At 53.5% G+C, this 21,007-nt stretch overlaps 1 protein-coding gene across 1 annotated transcript in view; it reads right to left on the bottom strand.

Annotated features, from left to right (window-relative positions):
* The window catches only part of ACOT11 (acyl-CoA thioesterase 11), a 108,347-nt gene extending 87,561 nt beyond the window's left edge, over positions 1 to 20,786 (bottom strand). The window contains exons 1-2 of the mRNA XM_032638745.1: positions 20,707 to 20,786; positions 20,390 to 20,477 (exon numbers count right to left, since the gene is read on the bottom strand). Coding sequence (XP_032494636.1) covers positions 20,390 to 20,477; positions 20,707 to 20,786 — 168 coding nt within the window. The remainder of the gene's footprint in view (positions 1 to 20,389; positions 20,478 to 20,706) is intronic.
* Between the last annotated feature and the right edge of the window lie 221 nt (positions 20,787 to 21,007).

Genomic DNA, 21,007 nt, shown 5'->3' with positions numbered 1-21,007 from the left:
GAGATGAGGGACTGGGAGGGGTCAGAGGTGCGCTTTGATTCAAAACATTCTGGTTCCAGTTCTAAACAGCAAGTCTGTATAGAAAGAGAGATTTGAAGGGTGCAGAGATGAAATGCAAAGACTGCTATAGAAGAGTCACCTTAGACTGAAATTTTAAAAACAGAAAAAAATAGAGACCCCAGAGGAGGCACATATAATTAATTGCCCATCAGGTTGTTTGTCCAGGGAATTACCATTTGGGACGCAGTGACCCCAAGAGGATCAGGGGCTAGTCGGGGGTCCCACAGCAAGACCGTAGCCCAGCTATCATATCACTCCACATTTTTTGTCTCCTTCTCAAGTAATTTGCACTACCCGTACCTCATAAGAGAGAAACAGTTTTCTCACCCAGCCCAGGGCAGACCAAGCTTCGCGACAAAAGGGTTAATTAAACTGGGTGTGTGTTGCGCAAGTTCAAAAATATTTTATTTTCAGGGGAGAAGTTCTGGATGCCATTTCTCCTGCCTGTGAGAGGTCTATATATCACCAAGGAGTTAAAACATAAAAATAAAATTGTGCTGGCTGAGGTTACCACAAAGCTATCAAGCTGGGTCTTGTTCCCGGAGTCCTGGCATCTGCTGTGTAATTTGGGGAGCACTGACTCTCCCAACCGTGGGTGGGGGCTGTCTGACTTCTCTCTTTGAATCCTCCTAATTAAAAGGGACCAGGATCCCTTACCACATGTGTGAAAGGAAGTCTCTTGTGCCAAGGAAAGGCGAGGAGATACAGATGCTATGGGCACTTGAGATTTGGGGAGGGGGTACCCGGATCCAGCATGAACCCACCCCACCACTTCCCACCCATACCCCTGGACCGGATGTGTCATGACCTGCTGTGTGACCTGGAGCAAGGCTCTCAGTTTTCCCACAAATTAAGTTGAGGAAGGGAAAGGAGGTTGGTTGAAGATTAAGGATCCTTCTCGCTCTCTGCTTCCAAGATATGGGTCCAACAGGACCTCAGGGCTATCTTCCCTCGTGGTCTGTTGGGATGGAACCTCTGCCCCCATGCAGTCAACATGCCTGTATCCTGCCCTCAGTTCCAGTTGTGGGCCAAGGCCCAAAAACACAAACCACCTTGAGACCACAAAGGTTCCCAAATTGTAGACATGCCCAAGCTCCAATAGACAGTGTCTCCCACACGCAATTGCAGCAAAACCCTAGGTTCAGACACCATCTAGGCTGATAGGTCACCAAGCCCAGCTCACCTGGGATGCACATAAGCCCTCTACAACATCCCAGGCTAGTTGTGTTTGTCCAGCCCCTGCTTGAATGCCTTGCGTGACAAGGAACGCACTATCGCTTATGAACCCCAGCACAGGGTACCACTTACTGCTCCTGTCCACCACGAGGTCCTGCTAGTATTTCACAGCCAGCAGGTACCAGGATTGAACTCTTGATGTTGTCCTCGATAGACCTGGTCCTCTTCCACTTCCTCCCACGTATCCTGGCACAGGCAACTGGCACCACGAACTAAAAACTTAGGACTTCTTCCTGATTTCTCATTCCCCCTCCTATTAGTCCCCAAGTCCTGACATTCAGCCTTCTTACTGTCTCTCCAGTCAGCCCCACCTCCTCATCCCCACTGCCTCCTTATCACTCACCTGTATGGTAGCAGCTGCTTCCTAGCTGGTCTCCCTGTCTCCTGTTTAGTCCCATCCAAATTACCCTCCATGCTGCCTACCAGCAGGCTCTTTCTAAACCCTTAACCTGAACGTGACACTCCTCTGCTTATAAATAAATGATGACTTGAGTTGCCCACAGGACCAAACTCCAAAATTCCTTAGCACAGTATTCAAGGCCTTTCTCGATGTGGTACAGACACAATGAGATCCCATCGCCCACTCCTCCCGGCAAATTTACCTCACAACGCAGCCACACAGGATGGCGCGCTGTTCTTTCATGCCAATGTCTCTGTCCATGCAGTGCCCTCCACCTAGGACACCGCTCTCGGCATTGAAGAAAGCGATGAAAAGTACAGGGTCCCTGCCCTAGAGGAACCCACATTCTAGCGCTGCACTAACCGCTATGATACCCACTCACCATGCGGACCGATTGAGCCTATGAGATGTGGCTAATTCAAACGGAGGGGAGCAGTAAGTGCAAAATACACACCAGATTTCAAAGACGTATTACAAAAATAGTAATGTAAATATTTTTTGTTAATAATTTATGTTGATTCCATGTTTATCATATTTTTGATATTTGGGGCTTAATAAAATATATTAGTAAAAGTAATTCCATCTGTTTCTTTTTACTTTTTACAACGTGGCTACTGAAGAATTTAAAAGTACCGGTGCGCCTCCCATCTGTGACTTAAGGGGTGTGTCTGCGAGACAGTGCAGCCAGGAGTACAGACGTGGAAACCAGTGGTTCGAATGATGATGTTGGGGAGTGACAATGGGGGGAAACACAGAGTGCTAGAGACCAAGGTGAAGGCAGCGCCCCCCATCTGATGGTGGTGAGTTTAGGCTTGCCAGCACGGCCGTGTCCTCAGACAGCACCTGGTCCAGCTGGCACACAAGGACAAGTGCTGGCAGAAGCAAGTGCAGAAAGGGAGGTAAGGAGTACATTCAGAGCTCGCTCAGCTCCCACCCAGGCACTTTCGCTGGAAGCCATCCCTGACCCCCCTGTCCCGTGCCCCAGCCTGGGTGAGTGCTGCTGAGGGCTCCCACAGCCCCTCTGCTGCCTTCCCGGTCACAGCACTGAGCAGTCTGCGCTGTCATCACCTTTGATGCATGTGACCATCTGCCCACCCTCCCCGCTCAGGCCTGAGGGCGGGCGGCCCTTCACGTCCTCACAGTGGTGTCCCAGGGCTTGGCACAGGGGTGGGGGTGGGGGACCTCAGTGAATGTTTGTTGAAAGTTGAATGAATTCCTTCGTTCAACAAACATCCATTGACCCTGAGCGACCTTTCCAACTACATCCTTCCACAACCCCACACATCCTGAAACGTGCCTTCCACCAACCAACCGTATGAACCCACGTTGCTGCCCAGAACAGTGACGGTGCTGGGTTTCACTGAGCACCAACCATGGTTACAGTACTTATGTAGGTTATCCTGTTTCATTTTCTCTATAATCCTGTGAGATAGATTCCCTATATCCCCATTTTTGTACAGGTGAGGAACTTGAAGCTTAGAGAAGTGAGGTGACTTGCCTAAGACCAAGGTCACTCGGTAGGTCTGGACGGAGCTGACTTTCACAAATCCACCCTCCAATCCCCAGGCCTACGGCCTAAGACAGGGCTCATGCAGGGTTTTCCTGGTACTATCCCGGTAGACTGCTCTTCACCCTCTCCCTTTACTTGCTTTCTCCTCCTTTTCCCTCTGTGTCTCCAGCCTGTGAGAAGGCTGTGTTTAATGCAGACACCAGCCTACCCCACACCCTGTGCAGGGGAAGTGCCTCCCCCCAGAGGCCGCCCAGGGCTGAGCACCCCACCCCCAGCTGAGGAAGGGAGGAGGGAGAGAAAGAGAAACCCACCGGGGCCTCTGGGGCACAGCCCTGAGGAGCCCCGGTGTTTGGTTTCAATTAGGAGGACAAATTCCAGGAAGCCAGGCCAGTGCTGGGGGCGGGGGGTGCTCAGAGCAGGGCTCAGAATGAGGAGGCCCCTGGAATCTGGCCGCAGGAAGAGGCTCCCTTAGGGTGAGGGGCCTGCTGGGAAGAAGCCTGGCCCCCAGGGCCCGGTTGAGGTCCCAGTTCATGGCTACCAACTTGCAGTGTGCTGTCAGGGGTGTGGAGAACATGGGTCAGGTGCCTAGCACCCAGTAGGCTCTTGTGGGCCCAGGAAGTGGGGGCCAGCAGAGCTTCTGTTCATGCTCACACTGTTCTCCACGTTCCACCTCTGGGCGTGGGGAAGGGTGCCCGGTGGTTGACGATGCAATCTGCTGCGTGGCAAGCTGAGGGATGGGCCCTGGGGCCCCCAGATGACTGAAGCTGAGAGCTCGTGCACAGTCCAGGAGCGACAGGTACACATAACTGCCGTGCCACGTGGCCAACATCAGAACAGCACCAAAAGCAAGGCTCTGGAGGCTCAGAGGAGAATGGAAGATCCAAGAGGGAAAGAGCCTCGTCTGTCCTGTTTATGCTGGTGTCCCCGGCCCCTAGCATCATGTCTGGCACAGAGAAGCACCCAACAGATAGTCATTGAATTCATGGATGAACTCTTCTGGGAAATTTCAGGGAAAGCTTCTTAGAAGAGGAGTGTATCTAAGCAGGGTTTTAAGAAATGAATCAAAGCTTGGAGTCCAAGAAAGGGGAAAAGGGCATTCCAAGCAAAGGGAATAGTTGATGCAGAGATGAGGCAGCAGGGAGCGCGTGGCAAAGTGTTCATTGATTCACTCATTCAACAAATATTGGGGCTTCCCTGGTGGCACAGTGGTTACGAATCCGCCTGCCAATGCAAGGGACACGGCTTTGAGCCCTAGTCCAGGAAGATCCCACATGCCACGGAGCAGCTAAGCCCGTGCGCCACAACTACCGAGCCTACACTCTAGAGCCCGTAAGCCACAACTACTGAGCCCGTGTGACACAACTACTGAAGCCCACGCACCTAGAGGCCATGCTCCACAACAAAGGGAAGCCACTGCAATGAGAAGCCCGCGCACCACAACGAAGAGGGGCCCCTGCTCGCTGCAACTAGAGAAAGCCCGCGTGCAACAAAAAAGACCCAACGCAGCCATAAATAAATAAATAAATATGTGACTCTTTAAAAAAAAAAATATATATATATATAGATGTGGATGGACCTAGAGTCTGTCATACAGAGTGAAGTAAGTCAGAAAGAGAATAACAAATACCGTATGCTAACACACATATATGGAATCTAAAATAAACAAACAAACAAATAAATAATGGCTCTGAAGAACCTAGGGACAGGACAGGAATAAAGACGCAGACGTAGAGAATGGACTTGAGGACATGGGGAGGGGGAAGGGTAAGCTGGGACGAAGTAAGAGAGTGGCATGGACATATATACACTACCAAATGTAAAATAGATAGCCAGTGGGAAGCAGTCGCATAGCAGAGGGAGATCAGCTCTGTGCCTTGTGTCCACCTAGAGGGGTGGGATAGGGAGGGTGGGAGGGAGACGCAAGAGGGAGGAGATATGGGGATATACATGTATGTATAGCTGATTCACTTTGTTATAACACCATATATATAAATGGTGTTATACACACCATTGTAAAGCAATTATACTCCAATAAAGATGTTAAAAAAAACCAAAACAAATATTGATGGTGCGCCTGTGACGATCCAGACATTGTGCTCTACAGATGGCTGTGGCCAGACTGGAAGGGGATGGGCTGTAGGAGGAGGCAGGGGCCAGACCACAGTGGTAGGAGTGGGGGTGGGCTTGTGTGTTTTGTAAGGGAGTCAGGACGCTGCCCTGTAAGGAATGAGCGGGGCGGGGGCGGGGCGCTGAGGAGGTTGATATCTTCTGGAAGAAATCATGGTAATGTAGGACTAGAGCATGGGAGGAGTCCTACCACGCAGATGAGGAGGCTGAGGCTCTGAGCTATGTTAGCACTTGCTCATGGACAGCTAGGTAGGCAGGAGCAGAGCCGGGCCTCTGGAGTCCCACAACCCAAGGCTCAGCCTCCTGTACCAGGTCTCTCAGCTCTCCCCCAGTCCAGCCCCACCCTCAGTCAAAATCCTGGGTCTCTGGCTCCAGTTGGCTAACTCCCTTTCTGGGTACCTCTCCTCCTCTCTCTGGACCAAAGGGCTTGGACTAACGTAGAGTCTTCCAAAGTGTGGGTCAGGTCCACCCACTGGGATGGGGGATGAGGTCAGGGAGGACGCAGACCTGGCCACAGACCATGGAACCTCAGCTTGTTTCAGGAAAGCTACTCCTTTTTGATTCTTGCTCCTGACTAAGTCAAGGAGAAGGAGAAAAGCCCATTTTTGAGGCTGGAATGTCTTTAACGCCTCTCTGGTGCTTGCTAATCTCCCTTCATAGCAAAGAGAGAGGCTACCTAGCAAGCAAAAGTTATCTAAGCTAGAACTGCTTTGTTCTCATGGAATTAATTCTTGTATTTACCTTCTGTTTTTGGAAAGCCAAAACAGAGTACAAATAGTTTCTTTTGTTAAAGTTTGGTAAAAGTGAGTTAATTTAAGCAGATGAGGTAAGAAGATACAGCAAAAGTCATGGAGGCGGTACTAATGACCAGGCTTTAGGGATATCCTGTCTGGGGCACCTCTGACTCTTCAGTTCTGACATCAGCCATTTTTCTAGGAAACTTAGAGTTTAGGTACATGCAGTATGTGGGATCATGGACCAGGGATCGAAACCGCGCCCCCTGCAGTGGAAGAGCGCAGTCTTAACCACTGGACCACCAGGGAAGTCCCCTGTTCATCTTTTTTACTTTTTGTTTTATTTATTTATTTATGTATCTATTTATTTGGCTGCGTCGGGTCTTGGTTGCAGCACGCGGGATCTTTCGTTGCAGTGTGCAGGCTCTTCATTGCGGTGCGCAGGTTTCTCTCTAGTTGTGGTTCACGGGCTCCAGATCGCAGGCTCAGTAGTTGTGGCGGACGGCATGTGGGATCTTAGTTCCCTGACCAGGGATTGAACCCGCGTTCCCCTCACTGGAAGGCGGATTCTCAACCACTGGACCACCAGGGAAGTCCCCATCTTTCTTAAAAAGGGGGAGAATGGGACTTTCCTGCAGGTCCAGTGGTTAAAACTCCATACCCCCAATGCAGGGGGCACAGGTTCAATTCCTGGTCAGGGAATTAAGATCCCGCATGACGTGTGTGCGGCCAAAAAAAATTTAAAAATATAAAAAGGAGAAGGTAGGAATTTCACTGGGCATTTCACAATGGAATTAACTCTATTTACCGAGGAATTTCCCTCAGCACACTTCAATGCCAGCTGCAACACTCTGACCATGCCCTCCGTGAAGGTGGGGATGAGGAAGGTAGCCAATCCTGAGCCATTGTCAATGTCCTTCTCATGATTCTGGGGGTGGTCTAAGGAGGAAACTGTCTTTCTGTGTGTCCCATCTACCTGGCTGATTCCTACTCCCCTGCTGGGGAGCCCTTTCTCAATCCCCCCAGTAACCCCCAACCTGAGTCAGGGCCTCCTGTGGGATTCCAGGTTCCTTAGCATCCCAGGCACCCTAAGTCATCATTGCCTCTGTGTGTGCCTACTGTCCCATAGACGGGGAGACAGCGCCTATGTTGTCTCTACATCCCAGCGCCCAGCACAAGGTCTGTAAAAGCAGATGCTCAATAAAGCTTTGCTGAATTGAAGAGGGCACTTTTTAGTGTGCATGGTGCTGACATTAGTTCCAATCTCTCTGGGACCTTTCATGGGATTACTTTTCCTCTCTTGAGTCTCCTGAAGGGAAAGCTGCCTGTGAAGAGTAGTGAGAGGCAGGGGAAAGGTCAAGATCTAACATCAGATAGATGTGCGTTGAAATCCTGCTTTGCTGTTCAACTGATTTAGCTGAACCAGCGTATTGTTAAAGAGGATCCTAATCCCTACCACAGAGGAAGATCGGGCATGATGAATACAGGAAACAATGTGAGAAGAGCAACATCCACGGGTCAGGGACACACTTGCTTATTAAAACATGGAAGTGTTAGAACTGTAGAAAGTGCAGAAAGCCCGGACATCTGGGGGAACTCATTCTGCCCAAGGGACTGAAGAAGGGAAAGCTCTCTACTTGAGGGGACTTTTGAGTTGGGCTTTGAAGGATGAATACGAGTCCCCCATAAACAGAGGAAATTGAGATGAAAAGGCAAAGTGTCACATAGGGAGAGCACTCCCAGCCTCTACATGGAACTACAGCAAGAAGAATTTTATTAAGAAGAAAGGACTTCTCACTCCAGAGCTTGGGGACAATTCTAGTCCAGATTTGACTAAAGGTGTAAAGTGGCCCAAGAAGGGTCAAGGGCCCCTTCATCATAAGTCAGAGGCCAACTTGTCCATCCCCCTATGGCTAAGCCACCCAATTACTTTGTCCCTAAACCTGCTTCCTTTGTGCTAGAAGGGAGTCCCTCCTTAAGTGAGGAGGGGAAGAAGAAGGAGGCTCCCCTCTGATTCCTGGGTTTATAGCCAACAGTCTGGGCCCAGGGCCAAGCAGCCCCCTTCCCTCCCTCTCCAAGAGCCTGATCCCCACACTGCCTAGCTCCTTCATTTCTCCCTGCAGCCTTGATCCAGGGCAGTGATACCAAATTGGAAAATAAGCCCCCTCTCCTGGGCCAGGGAGGGACAGAAGGAGGCAGGGCCCATTTTCTAGGTCAGAACGCCTTGTCCTTGCCCTTCCTCCCCCAGCCCATGTTTTTCAAAACTAGACCTTGGGGAGAGAGGGAGAGGGGAGAGTGTGGATGCTTTTGTGTGTGTGACTGAGTGTGTATGTCTGTGTGGAGAGAGAGAGAGGGAGGGAGAGAGAACAGAGCCTGGGAGTGTGTGTGTGGCTGTGTGACTGCGTGACTACGTGCAAGAGAGACAGGGGTGTGTGTGTGTGTGTGTGTGTGTGTGTGTGTCACTCCAGCAGCAAGCTGTACCTTAAAGGCACAGACCCTGCCTCTGCCCTGCTCCACTCCACCTCCACCCCAGCCAGAAACACCTCCCACCACCATCAGCTGGGAACCAGAGCCGGCCAGTCCCTAGTGACTCCTGCCCGAGAGAAGAGAAGCAAGCCCCACTCCTCGGCTGAGGCTTTGAGAGCTCAAAAACGGGTCCTACAGGAGGAAGAAGAGAGGGGCTTTATCCCTAAGGAAAGGAGGGCCTCCCAGAGGACGGGGCGCTGGTGTGGGCAGGAGGCCCAGCTCTGGGCCAAGACTGCCTGGTTAAGGGTCCCAGCTCTTCACTTACTAAGGGCGGGGTGGGTGGAAGGAGGCCACAACCTCCACACTCTCTCACAGGGCGGGGACTCGGAACAGAACTGTGCAGCAGTCCCGGATGGAGACCACGGCGTATGGGTGGTGGCAGGACACCCTCGAGGGCAGGCGAGAAGGCCCCCTCTCAGGTCAGGCAGCCTTCCTGCCATCTTGGCAGCTGGAGCGTGCAGAACCAAGAGCAGGGGTGTTTGTTTTCTTCCCACAGCAACCTGCCCCTCCCCCCATGCTCACACAGGGTTTTGGCTCCAAGGCAGGAGGTGATGGGTGGAGCATTGAGAGGCTAAGACCCGGTTTCTGCCTTGGCCTCCGACTCCCTGCCTGACCCTGGACAGGTCCCCTACCCTCTCTGGGCAGCTGCTGCTTGCTCTGTGTAATGCAGACATTGGGTTCAGAGAATCTACCAACTCTTCTGGCTCTGACATTCCCTGGTTCTGGGTCCTATGACGCATCATGCGATGAGAATATGTCTCCATTGGAAGAGGATCAGAAATTACCCAGCCCTGAATCCTCCTGGCCCTATCCCAGAACCACAAAAAAGCAGGGTGCGCTTAAGTGCCCATGAAAGTTTCCTGGTCCACCTCCTCCATTTCACAGGGGAGGAAACTGAGGCTGGGAGGTGGAGGATGAAGGTAATGATTTGCCCGAGATGTACAGGGACTGGGAGCCCAAGCCAGGACTGGAGCCCTGGTCCCCTGGTCAAAGGGGGTTCCTCCAGCTACTCCGCTGAGCCCGAGTCGCCAAAGAGGCAGCAGGAGCCGGGAGGTCGGGAGGTCCGGAGGAGGAGGAACAGCTGGGGGTGCCGCTCAGCCGCCCCACCGCCCCGCCGCCCCGGCCCCGCGGGCCCCTTCCGGCCCCTCCCCCAGCCTGCGCACCGTCCTGCCACCTGCTCCCCCGCCCGCCGGGAGGGGCTGCCGCCCCCCCCCCCCGTCCCCATGGCAACGCGCGCCCCGGGGCCGGCCGCCCTGGCCTCCTTGCCGCGGCGCAGCCCATCTGGCCCCAAGCCTTCCCCAGCTGGGTCGCCTGAGGCCTCGGCCGCCCGGGGACCCTCACAACACCCCAGGGGCCGGAGACCAGGGCTGGAGCGACAGCACTCATACTACCCATGCCAGCACCTGGGCTGGCTGCTGGGTTCATCCTGATGGGTCAGAAGCCACCCTGCCCTGCAGGACCTCACGTTCCAGAGAGAACCCTCCCCAAAATATCCACCCAGTGTGGCAGGAGAGACAGCCACGGGATTAGAGGACAGCTTTCTGGAGCCAGCCACCCTGGGCTCAGATCCCCCAGTAGTGTGACCCTAAACAATTTACTGAACCTTTTCTCCATCTGAAAAATGGAGGTGATCACAGAACCTGCCTCAGAGGGTAGTGTTGAGGGTTAAATGGTTCAATAAAGAAAAATACATGGAGTTAGCACTCAATAACTATCAGCTGCTGTTATCACTGCAGGTGCAAGCACAGCAAGAGATCTGGAGCCCAGGGTAAGGGACCTAACCCGGCCTGGGGGGGGCGGGGGTTGGCTTTTAGTCTTAAGGGCACTAAGACAGGAGCCGCTGAGGAGTCTGAACAGAGGCATGACATGTCCCTTGTTTTCTTAGACATCACTCTGGCTGCCATACATTCAGTGGCTTGGAGGGGCCAGTGGTCCTTTTGAGAGATGGTGAGGCCTGAACAAGGGGAGATGCAAGGTCAGTGGAAGGTGGGGACGGATTCATGGCTGTTAAGGAAGTAGACATGGCAGGATGGTGACCTGTGGACAGATGTGGCTAGACAGGGCAGAGTTAAGGATGGCCATGGACACTCAGGCAGTTGCTTTGGGCACTGGGAGGGCAGCAGGGCCAGAAGAGGGGCAGGTCTGGGGTTGGGGAGGAAGATGATGGGCTGTGAGTGTGGAACAAGGGCGCAGGAGGTACTGCCCAGCTTGAGAACATTTGACTTGGGAGCCAAGACACCTGGGCTGGAGAGACCAGCGTAGGAGACACCAGTGCCTGGATGGTAACAAAGAGGCAGCAGCGGGTAAGGACCCTCACCAGGCCACATCCTCTTGCACAAAGAGGACTTTTGCTTCATGATTGAATTCTAAGCTTTGTTTCCCTGGGACCAAGTAGAATCTGACCAAAAGAAATTCAGAATTTTGACCCAAATTCTATGTGTGCCATTATCTCTTTCTGAGGTTGTGGGGTATGGGAGGGGCAAGAGAGTCCAAGGAGATAGCAGGTTGTGCTGAGCTGTCCCAGCTCTGTCATATAGCAGCTGTGAGATCTTAGGCAAGTCTCCTTGCCAGCTGGGTCTCCTCCTAGCTACCTCCTTTGCAGGGTTATTGTGAGAATTAAACAGGTTTCTGGACATAAAGCTCCCGGCGTGGCCTCTGGCCATTGTTGTTAAACATGCAAATTCCAGGAACTTCTCTAAGACCCAGGAATATGAATTTCCATGGGGGAGGGGGGGTTGGGTCTGGGAATCGGCAGGCAAAACTGGCCCATCATTGGATCAAAGCTTCTAACTACCACCCCGGGACTTCCTTGGCAATGGTCCCTCTATAGGGCAGTCCACCCCTAACACTTGCGGCCTGGCACAAGAGCTCAAATGGCAGGCCACCTGCCAGGTTCCTCCTTCTCTCCCCACCTGCTTCCTCCCTTCTGCAAGAGTCCTTGTGTTCAGACCTGGGGACTCAGCCCCATGTCCAAGCTCGCAGGGGCACCTCCCCTCCACCCCCGCAAACAGGTTCCTTGTCCACCCCTCAGGCCTAGGGTTGCATACACCTGGAGCACGGTCCACTGGGAGGACAGACCCAGGTCCTGGGAGTGGGCTCAGGATGTTTCGGGCAGGGAATTCCAGATCCCAAGTGGGCATGTCCCCTTGGCCCCAAGTACACCTCACCTTGCAGGGAGGAGTGGGGCTGGAGGAAGGCAGAGGGGAGCCCTATATAACAGAATTCAGAGCAGAGGCCCAGCTGCCCAGGTCTGTGGGCTCCCCTGACTCAGTTTCTATCAGCCTTTCCCACCAAGGCCCTCTGGCCAGCCCAGTGGTTCGCAACAGCCAGATCATGGAGGCTACAGTCATTTGTCCATCTGCCTGCTCCCTGCCCAGCTGAGGTCACCTCAGACTTTGCTTCCAGCCTCTGCTGACCCTGAGAAGTATGGGGTTCTGAGGCCTCCCACATAGCTACCTTGTGGGCCATCACAGCCTGTACATGACCAGTCCCTGGCTTGTCATGGGAGGTTCTATTATTGTTCTCCTTTATTAAAATAAAAATTTTTTAAATTTTTATTTATTTGGCTGCGTCGGGCTTTAGTTGTGGCGCAAGGGATCTTCGTTGTGGCCTGTGGGATCTTTTCAAGTTGTGGTGCATGGGCTCTTCGTTGCGGTGTGCACACTTCTCTAGTTGTGGCACGGGCTCAGTAGTTATGGTGCGCGGGCTTAGTTGCCCCGCAGCATGTGGGATCTTAGTTCCCCAACCAGGGATTAAACCCTCATCCCTTGCATTGGAAGGTGGATGCTTAACCACTGGACCACCAGGGAAGTCCCTGTTCTCCTTTAAAAATGAGGAAACAGGATCAGAGAAGGCAAAGGAACAACTAGTATTATAGAGCACCTACTGAATGCCAAGCGTGAGGTAGGTGTTTTAAAGACATGACCACCCAATGCCCCTGTCAGAATTATACCCAATTTACAGGAGAGGACACTGTGGCTCGGGAAAGAGAGGTAACCAGCCCAGGGTCACCCAGTTGGTAGGAGGCAGAGTGAGAATTCAGACTCAAACTGGTCAGACCCCCGAGCCCAGACCCCAGGGATACATAGTAGGCCTTCAGTAAGTCTTGCCAAGAGGAGCTAAGGTTGATTGGAAACCTGGGCCTGCAGTCTCCTGTGAGGGCCACGGAATGTGAGGAATGTCCACCCCCAGGTCCAGGCCCTGGGCAAAGTGACCTTTGGGGAGATAAAGTCGAATTCCAGTACTCAGGAGACCAGCAGAGGCAGAGCTGGGAGAGCTGGGGTGGTACTGCCAGGGACCAGGGCCAGCTGCAGCTGGGCACCGGCCCCCTGAGCCAGTAGTTACAACTGGGGCATGTGATGGGGGACACTGCCATACCCCTGCCCCTGCTGTTACCTCAGTTGGAATCTCCTTTCTCCTACTTTGCCAATGACACCTCAGTCACTATGCCTCTAACTGTGTCCCCAACTGTCACCTAAGCATTTCTACTTGGAGGGCCCTGGGGAATCTCAGCCATAACTGTCCATAACGAAACTCACTGTGCTCCTTGACTTCTTCCCACCAAACTCCCCGGGAACGCCACCTCCCTGCCCCAACTTGGTTGCTCAGATGTCAGGGTGCTAGCGTTGCCTCTCCCTTCTCCTCCTCACTCCATCCAAACTCAATCTCCTAACGTCTCTACCCTCTCCTTACTGACTCTGGCCTCCAGTCTCAGACCCTCCAACCCATCTCCCTGTGGCAGTCAGTGCAGAGTTGCCAGATACAGAAAATAAAAATATAGGACTCTCAGTGAACTTAGAATTTCAGATAAACAATGAATAATCTTTTTAGTATAAGTATGTCGCAAATATGGCATGGGACCTATTTATACTAGAAACAAACTGTTGCTTATCTGAAATTCTGAAATTTACCAGGCATCTTGTATTTTACCTGCCAACCCTAAGCCAGCGTGTACTTCACCACGTAAAACTCTCCAGTTGTGTCCTGGGGGCAGAGAATGGAGAAAACTCCCATGTTTGGAGCATTTTTTCTGCACTGGTCCTTCTCTGCCAACCTTCAGCTACCTTACAATTTTCAGAAGTCACCTCCTCCAGGAAGCCTTCCAAAGAGTTGTAGGCTGGGTTAGGGGCTGCTCTGTACAATTAGAGGCCCCCATACTTCCCTTATCAGAGCCCTAAGTGCACTGCTGTCTCCCATCAGTAAGAGGTCCATGAGACCACCACCTTGTCCTTTTGTTCACGGTGTTCCCCAGCCTCTAGCACCATGTGTGGCCCCAAGAATAACTGCTGTGGAACCCTGGCTAAGCCCACTGCCTTCTCTGGGCCTCAGTCTCTCTAGCCAGATGAGACAAGTTCCTCTAAAACAGCCTGTGAGGCTCCTCCCAGCTCTGATGCCTGCCCATTTCGGCCACCCTGCACTTTGACCCTGGAGATCATGGGCAGGGGTGGCGTAGGGGACATCTCTGGACTCAGCTGGGAAGACCTGAAGACCAGCCCCATCTCTGCCTGTTTGCTGCCTCAGGCAAGTTCCCCACCCTCTCTCAGCCTGACTTTTCTCCTCTGCCAGGCTCTATGGAGGAGGGGGGGGTGGGTGGAGAACACGGCCGCCTGCCTGTAGGGTTGTTAGGAGGTTGAAGTCAGAGAGGTCAGAGAGGTAAGGCCTGCAGCACAGAGCCAAAGCCGGCACTTTGGAGGCCCTCAAAGAACACCAGGTTCCTGCCTGCTCTTCCCATTCAACTGGAAGGCCTAAATGCCCAGGAGGGACTCAGGCAGTGGGGGCCACAGGAGCTCCAGGGGGAGGTGGGAGGGAGAAGCTGGGCTGGGAGCATTCAGGCAAGACTTTAAATCTGGTCTTCAATTTATTTATTTATTTATTTTTAAAGGGCCTGAGCATCTTCCCTGAAAGACTCAGAAATCAATCCAGCCCAGCAGAGGGGGCCAAGTTGAAGTCAATCAATCTCCCACTCCTTTGTGGGAAGGGGGTAATTTTTCAGCCTAAGTGGAAGGCAGGGAATATGTGGGTGTAGGGGGAGCAGACTTGGGAGACCTGGGTCCAGGCAGACACCAAGGTGGGGGGCTTTCGCAGCCTTAGAGCTCCAACAATCTCCTCTGGACTCCCCAGGCCACCCCAAATAAACATGCAGCTTGAGTGAGAACAGGGTGCTCACTGGCTTCAAGACAAGCTCATCCCCCACCGCCATTCCAGTCCCCTTTTGAGCGGTGGACCCAAGAGGTGGGGAATTCCTGGCAGGTCCCGGGGCCACCCAACTCTAGGACCCGCTCTTCTAGTGCTTGGACAGGGCCTTCCCAAGGACACTTTGGGGCAAGGAGAGGGACGCTCCCTTCCAGGACAGTCTGGGGTTCTTGGGGGTGAGACAGCAGTGAGTAACTCAAGAGCTATGAGCCGCCATGAAATGAATTCTTGCCTCTGAAGAGGAATCTGAAGACAAGGCTCTCTCATGCCACCTCCTTCTCCTCCAGTTCCTGCTCCCCGGCCCATCTCTCCCAGCCTCTGCTGAACTAGCTTCCTGTGGCCCATCAGTCAGGCCTGATCTGATCTCAAGACCAAAGAGGCAAGAGGAGGCAGGGAGGGAGGGAGGAAGAAATGAAGGGAAGGAGGGAGTTGGCCTCCAGGGAACCCCAGTCAACGCAGCTCACCATTGCCGCCACGGTCTCCTAGGGCTCCAACCACCCAACATGGCAGAACCTATTGTACAGGGGAGCAAACTCAGCCTCCAAGAGCCTCGACATCGTGACAGACACACAGCTGATAAGGAGCCAGCCTTCAGCCTAGGTTTCCAAGGTGAAACCCAGGTGCTTCAACCGACCCCAAGGAAGAAGAGAGGCTCCCACATCCTGAGGCTGTGAGGCTTAGGTCTTTCGGGTCTGAAGCCAGTCTGAGCAGGCAGGAGGGCTGGACTGGCCGGTCCCTGTCCCAAACAGGCTCGGTGGCCTGAGGCAAGTTACTTCACATTTCGGAAGATCCCTTTGTCCAGTTAAAATCTGTCCTGGAGTGACCTTTGCCCTCAAGGGAAAGGGGATAGGTTCCTGGGCTTTGGAACTGGACTTGATTTCAAATTCTGGTTCTGCTCTTTCCTAGTTGAGTGGCCAGGGACAAGTCACTGCCCTCCGTGACCATCACTGCCCACCCCTGTGAGATGGAGTGATGAGACCATTACGTGGGGTTTTTGGAACATTGGGAGAGCACAGTGCTCAGCACCTTTGAGGGCTCCACAGCTGGTGGGCGAGGGGTGGAGAGAACCCAGTGAGAAAGCCTAGTGACTGTGATGTGTGGGACCCAGGCCTACCAAGTTCCCACCTCCTTGCTATGGGACCAGACAAGTGGCTTTCCCCCCACAAGAGGCCAAAGCGCTCTTGGACCTGGGAGGGCAGACTAGAGACTCATTCGTCTGACCTTTCATGCTCTTGGACCCTCAGAGAACTTACGCAGTCCTGGCCTGTGCACATCCATCCTGCTCTGTCCTTCCCCATGCTGGCCCAGGCTCTAGTCCCACCCTACTCCCAGAACAAAAGGGACATTTGACATTCTTTGTCCTGTGCAGTCTCATTCTCTGAGTGTAGGACCTACCAGGCCTTGCAGCTGGGACCTGCCGCCTCCCCACTTCCCCCAAGTACCCCCCTCCCCCCCAGTCCTGGCCCAGCTCTCCCAGGAGTCTAGAGGAGAGGGAGGGAGGGAGGGAGGGTCCTTAAAGGAGCAGTCTGCTCTCAGAAAGTACCCACCCCCACCATCAGAACTGGCAGGAAGGAAACCAAGTGGGGGAGGGGGACAGGAGAGGTGTCCAAGGAGATTACCGGCATGTGACTTGTTTGGGATTGGAGAGGGGCCTAAACTGGGGCTAAAACCTACTCTTCTCCTGGCTCCCACCCAAGGGCTCTTTCCATTAAACAGTTTTTTTTAGTATCTTTTAAAGGAAATGGTCCCAACCCTGCCTTGATTTGCTGTGTGACCTTGGGTTAGTTCCTTTCCCTCTCTGGGCCTTGGTCTCCCTTGTATAAAAGAAGAGAAGGAACTGGAGGATTTCTCACATGAGAGATTTCCTTAGCCAGACCCTGGCCAGGTGCTGGAATACCAAAGACAAGTCATGCCCCCAGAATCTAGTCCTAGGATTCCACCAGCAAGAGTCACAAAATGACTTTTAAGGTAAAAGCAATATGTTTCCATGAAAATAGGACCACCACCACCCCCCATCCCCACTGCCAAATGGTAGAACAGAACTAGCCTCCCTTCCCTCAGACTGATACAGTCCTGTAAAGACCTCCAAAGCTGCCCCCGCCCCTTCATCTATCAATAGGCTTGAGAGACAAACCGAATAGTGTTCTCCTTTTACAGAAAATAAGGCACACAGAGGACAGGCCCCGACCCGCCCTGGGAGCTGGTGTCTGGAAGTGATGCCTGAGCACGGAGCCCAGTGGAGAGAGATGGGCGATGGATATTCTGGTCGAGGGACCCAATGAGCAAGGGAGAGGCACTGACACAAGTTGCTGCGGTTCCTTTGGCTGGAGCTTGGGGTTTGCCGGAGGAGAGCAGAAAGAGGAGGCTGGAGAGGGGCTTGGCCGCCCGGCTTAGGAGTTTGTCCTCTGGGTGCTGAGTAGCTAAGGTGGGATTTTATACCCGGCGGTATTTGCTCACCACTGCTGTAGTAAAGGGAATGAATGGTGGGGGCCCAGACAGAGACCAAGGGACAGCTGCACACACAGGTACCTTCTGACAAAGGGGCCCGAGGAGCCTCAACACGCCAGGGGGGAGGGGGAATGGAGCAATTCCTCCCGGGAAAGAGGGGAAGTGAGTGGGGAGATGAAGCAGGGGAGAGAAAATGAAAGATTAAGCGCATAAAGGCCATAAGGCTCAGAAACGTCCAGGCTGGATGGATTCCCGGTTTATAGATACATTTATGTTCTAGGATGCCCAGCCAGGCCTGATACCCCTGCAAGAGAAGCCACCCAGGGAGGCAAGGGGACACGGGGCTGGAGGAGAGCCCTCATGCTGCCGTGCTCCTCTCTTGCCCCCTCCCCTTCACCTACCTCCAGCTCCTCCAGGCTGGCTGACAGCCCAGCTGGAAGCAATTGTGGGAGCCTCCAGCCTGGAGAGCTGCATCCCACAAAGGGCCCTGGGAAATAGCAGCCCGCACCCCAGACAGCCTGCAGCCCCCTCCCCCCCTACAGACCCCTGCCCGGAAATTTAAAACAACTGCTCTACACAGTCTTAAATCCTCCAGGAAGGAGCTGGAGTTGGCAGGAGGGAAGCATGAGGCTGGCCAGGGCCCTGCCTGGAACTCCCTCTCTCTCTGCTCCCACCCTGAATTCCCCCGAAAGACTACCTCCCACCTGCCCCGCCCCCAAAGTCTTGCCATGGGCTTCCCGGGTCCCGGGCTTCCTATGCTGGTGTTCATTGCGGGGTACCGCAGCTGCAGCCTGTCGGAATCACCAAGTGGGCTGTGAGCACCCAGAGAACAGAATGGTCCTGAGCCTGCTTGTCCCCAGCATCGGGTCCACCACAGAGCGGACTGCACAGTGTATACATGCAGAATGAACAGATGAAGCCACCATGTGACCGTGAGCCATTGCTTGGCTCTCTGGGACTCAATTTCCTCATCTATCAGATGGGCACGATAACTTTTTAACCCAGTCTACTTTCCAGAGTTGTGAGAGTTAAGTGAGACTCTTTATGCAAGATTTTATGAACCGCGAAGCTGCTGAGTCACAATGATTCAGTTCTCGCCTCCCTGGCCTCAATTTGCTCATCTGTAAAATGCGGGCCTGAGTTAAGTGCTAGCTAGGGTCTCTCCCAGCTTTGATATGATATTCTGAGACTTTCGCCAGTGATGAGGATGCCCAAACTTTCTTAGGTTCCTTAAATATCGGCTGGGTGGTAGGGGAAGGGAAGAGGGTGAGGTGACAGGGTTTAGAAGGGCACTATGTTAGTTCCGGCTTGGGCCCTGACTTGCCGCATGGTCTTCTCTGGGCCTTAGTTTACTTCTCTGTAAAATGGGTGTGCGTGGACACAGGATGCCTGAAGTGACCTCTAGCACTCAAGTTCTATGATGACAGGACATTATCCAGAGGACAGTGGAGACCTACTGATGGGCTTTGAGCAGGACAGTGGCATATACTAAGAGTCGTATTTCAGAGCACTCACTCTGGCAGTGGTATGGTTTATGCGTAGAACGGTGAGGAGTCTGGGGTCTGAAGACCTGGAAGGGGGCCACTGCCTTTGCACAGGCAGCAGGAGATAGCAGCCTCCATGCCTTTCCTCAGCCCCAGGCCTGGGCTGCCCTGCCTCTTCGCAATATCTCCTGCTTTTTAAAACTCACCCATCTTTACGACACAGTTCAAGGACCACCTTGTCTATGAGGGCTTCTCAGATTATCTCCGATGCAGTTAATGAACTCCTCCTCTGCCATCCAGTTTCCTAGCTTTGCGTACCTTCATCATGGGATGTTTGAATTATTGGTGTGTGTGTGTTTGTGTACATGCATGTGTGTGCACTCTTGCCTGGGCTGTGAGCTCCTGAGGTCAGGGTGGGTTGCCCCGTCCCTTCCCATATCATTTCCAGCACCCATCACCTGGCTTGGCCCAGAGGAGGTGCTCAATACATGCAGAGGACTGAGGATGTCAGAACATCCTACTCCCTGAGTCCACCTACAGGGTAGGAGACTGGGCTTCAGCCCCAGCTTAACTGCTAACAGCCCTGTGACCATGGGCCAGTCACTTCTCCTCTCTGGATAAAGGTCCCTTTTGGCCACATGGGAATTATCTCCATTGTTCATTCTCAAGTCAGGACTCTGAAGGGAGGGACCATCCTTGGGCTTCTTCCCTGGCACCTCCCCTCACTCAGCATTTCCTTTTCTGTGCCCTGGATTACAGTGAGCTGTTACAAGTATGACTCCCACTGGAACGTGAGCTCACTGAGAACCTCACCCCTGGGTCCTGCACAGCGCTCTCTGCTCGCTCAGGGGGTGCTCAACAAGTCTGTATAAATGTCCACTCCTTGGTCCCAAGAGAGGGTGCATAGTAGGGTCTCCATAAACAATGATGTGAGATCAAATGTGCACCTTTGCAGGAGGCCAGGAGCCTTCATTGCCCAAGCCCCACCGCAGCCCTGCCTCTGTCCACCCACTCTCCTGCCCAGCCGTCCACCTGAGAGGTGTGGGGAAAGGGTGCTGTCAGGAAATGGATCTTCAGCCAGCACTGCTCTGCCCCAGGCAAGCCCTGCTCGGAACTCAGCCAGAAACCCCCTCCCACTCCCCCGCCCCCATGGGCTGGGACAGACCTCAGCCAGCAGGCCTCCCAGCTTTGATCAATACAGGGCAAGCAGCCAAGACGGCTGCAGGCTCCATCCTCCCAGGAGGCCCCGAGCTCAGCCGGGGTCACATGGGGGAGGGGGCTGCAGCCTGGCTCAGGGACTCCGGGGGGGTGGGGCGGGGCAGGGCAGGGAAGAGCAAGAAAGGCAGGCATCACTCACAGAATCATTCAGTACTTCACCCACTCACTCACTCCTCTGCCCACATATGTTCAGTCCACAAATATTTAGTGAGCATCAACTATGCACCAGACACTGTCATCGGCACATGGGGACACTGTGAGGACAAGACAGCAGCTTTTGTGGAAATGAATGTTCTAGTGGGGAAGAGAGACAACAGATGAATGAACAAAAATAAGAGGTAGTTTCAAAAGGTGATAAAAATAAAATAGGGTAGGGTGACAGATCGGGGCAGCATTGCCCATGTTGGCCAGGGAGGATGCTTAGCTGAAACTGGAATGCTGATGAGATGCCCACCAGGTGGCTCAGATCAGACTCCCGAAAGCAGATGCTGAGATGGAGATTTGCATTCAGGCAGCTTGCTGGGTTGCTCAAGGCTGGACATCTATGGGCCAGGGAGGGAGGCAGTACAGATTTAAGGGAGAAGCTGGGCTACGTACGCTGCAGTCACAGCAAAGGCCTCCGCTCACCCCATGGATCAAGGAGCGAGGATGTCCCAGCTCCAGGCAACCAGGACGGGCCTTTGTACCCTCACACCGACCAGTCATTGGGTAGCTGCCCCCAGGAAGGGGCAAGACTTTCAGCAAGCCAGCTGTCTTCAGCAGAGTCATTACCGGAGTTTCAACTGCCAGCTGCTGCCAGCAACAGTCTCAGCAGCTGGGGGAATGAGGACCTCAGCCCCGAAGCGAGACATGGGGGGCACACCTCAGGATCCACTAGGCGGGCCAAGATCTGCAGGAAGAACATTCCAGACAGACGGCACGAGTGCAAACTCCCTGAGGCGGAAGCGAGCTTAGCCTGACTGAGGCACAGAAGGAAGTCCAGCGTGCCTGAGTGAAGGGGGCGTCACAGGACAGCAGTCAGAGAGGCAGGCAAAGGCCAGTCCAGAAGGGCCTTGTGAACCGTGGGACTTTA

This window comes from Phocoena sinus, chromosome 1 (genome assembly GCF_008692025.1).
Source record: "Phocoena sinus isolate mPhoSin1 chromosome 1, mPhoSin1.pri, whole genome shotgun sequence".
In the NCBI taxonomy this organism is placed as follows: Eukaryota; Metazoa; Chordata; class Mammalia; order Artiodactyla; family Phocoenidae; genus Phocoena; species Phocoena sinus.
The sequence above is the reverse complement of the archived record's forward strand: the minus strand, read 5'-3'. Positions and strand labels throughout refer to the sequence as shown.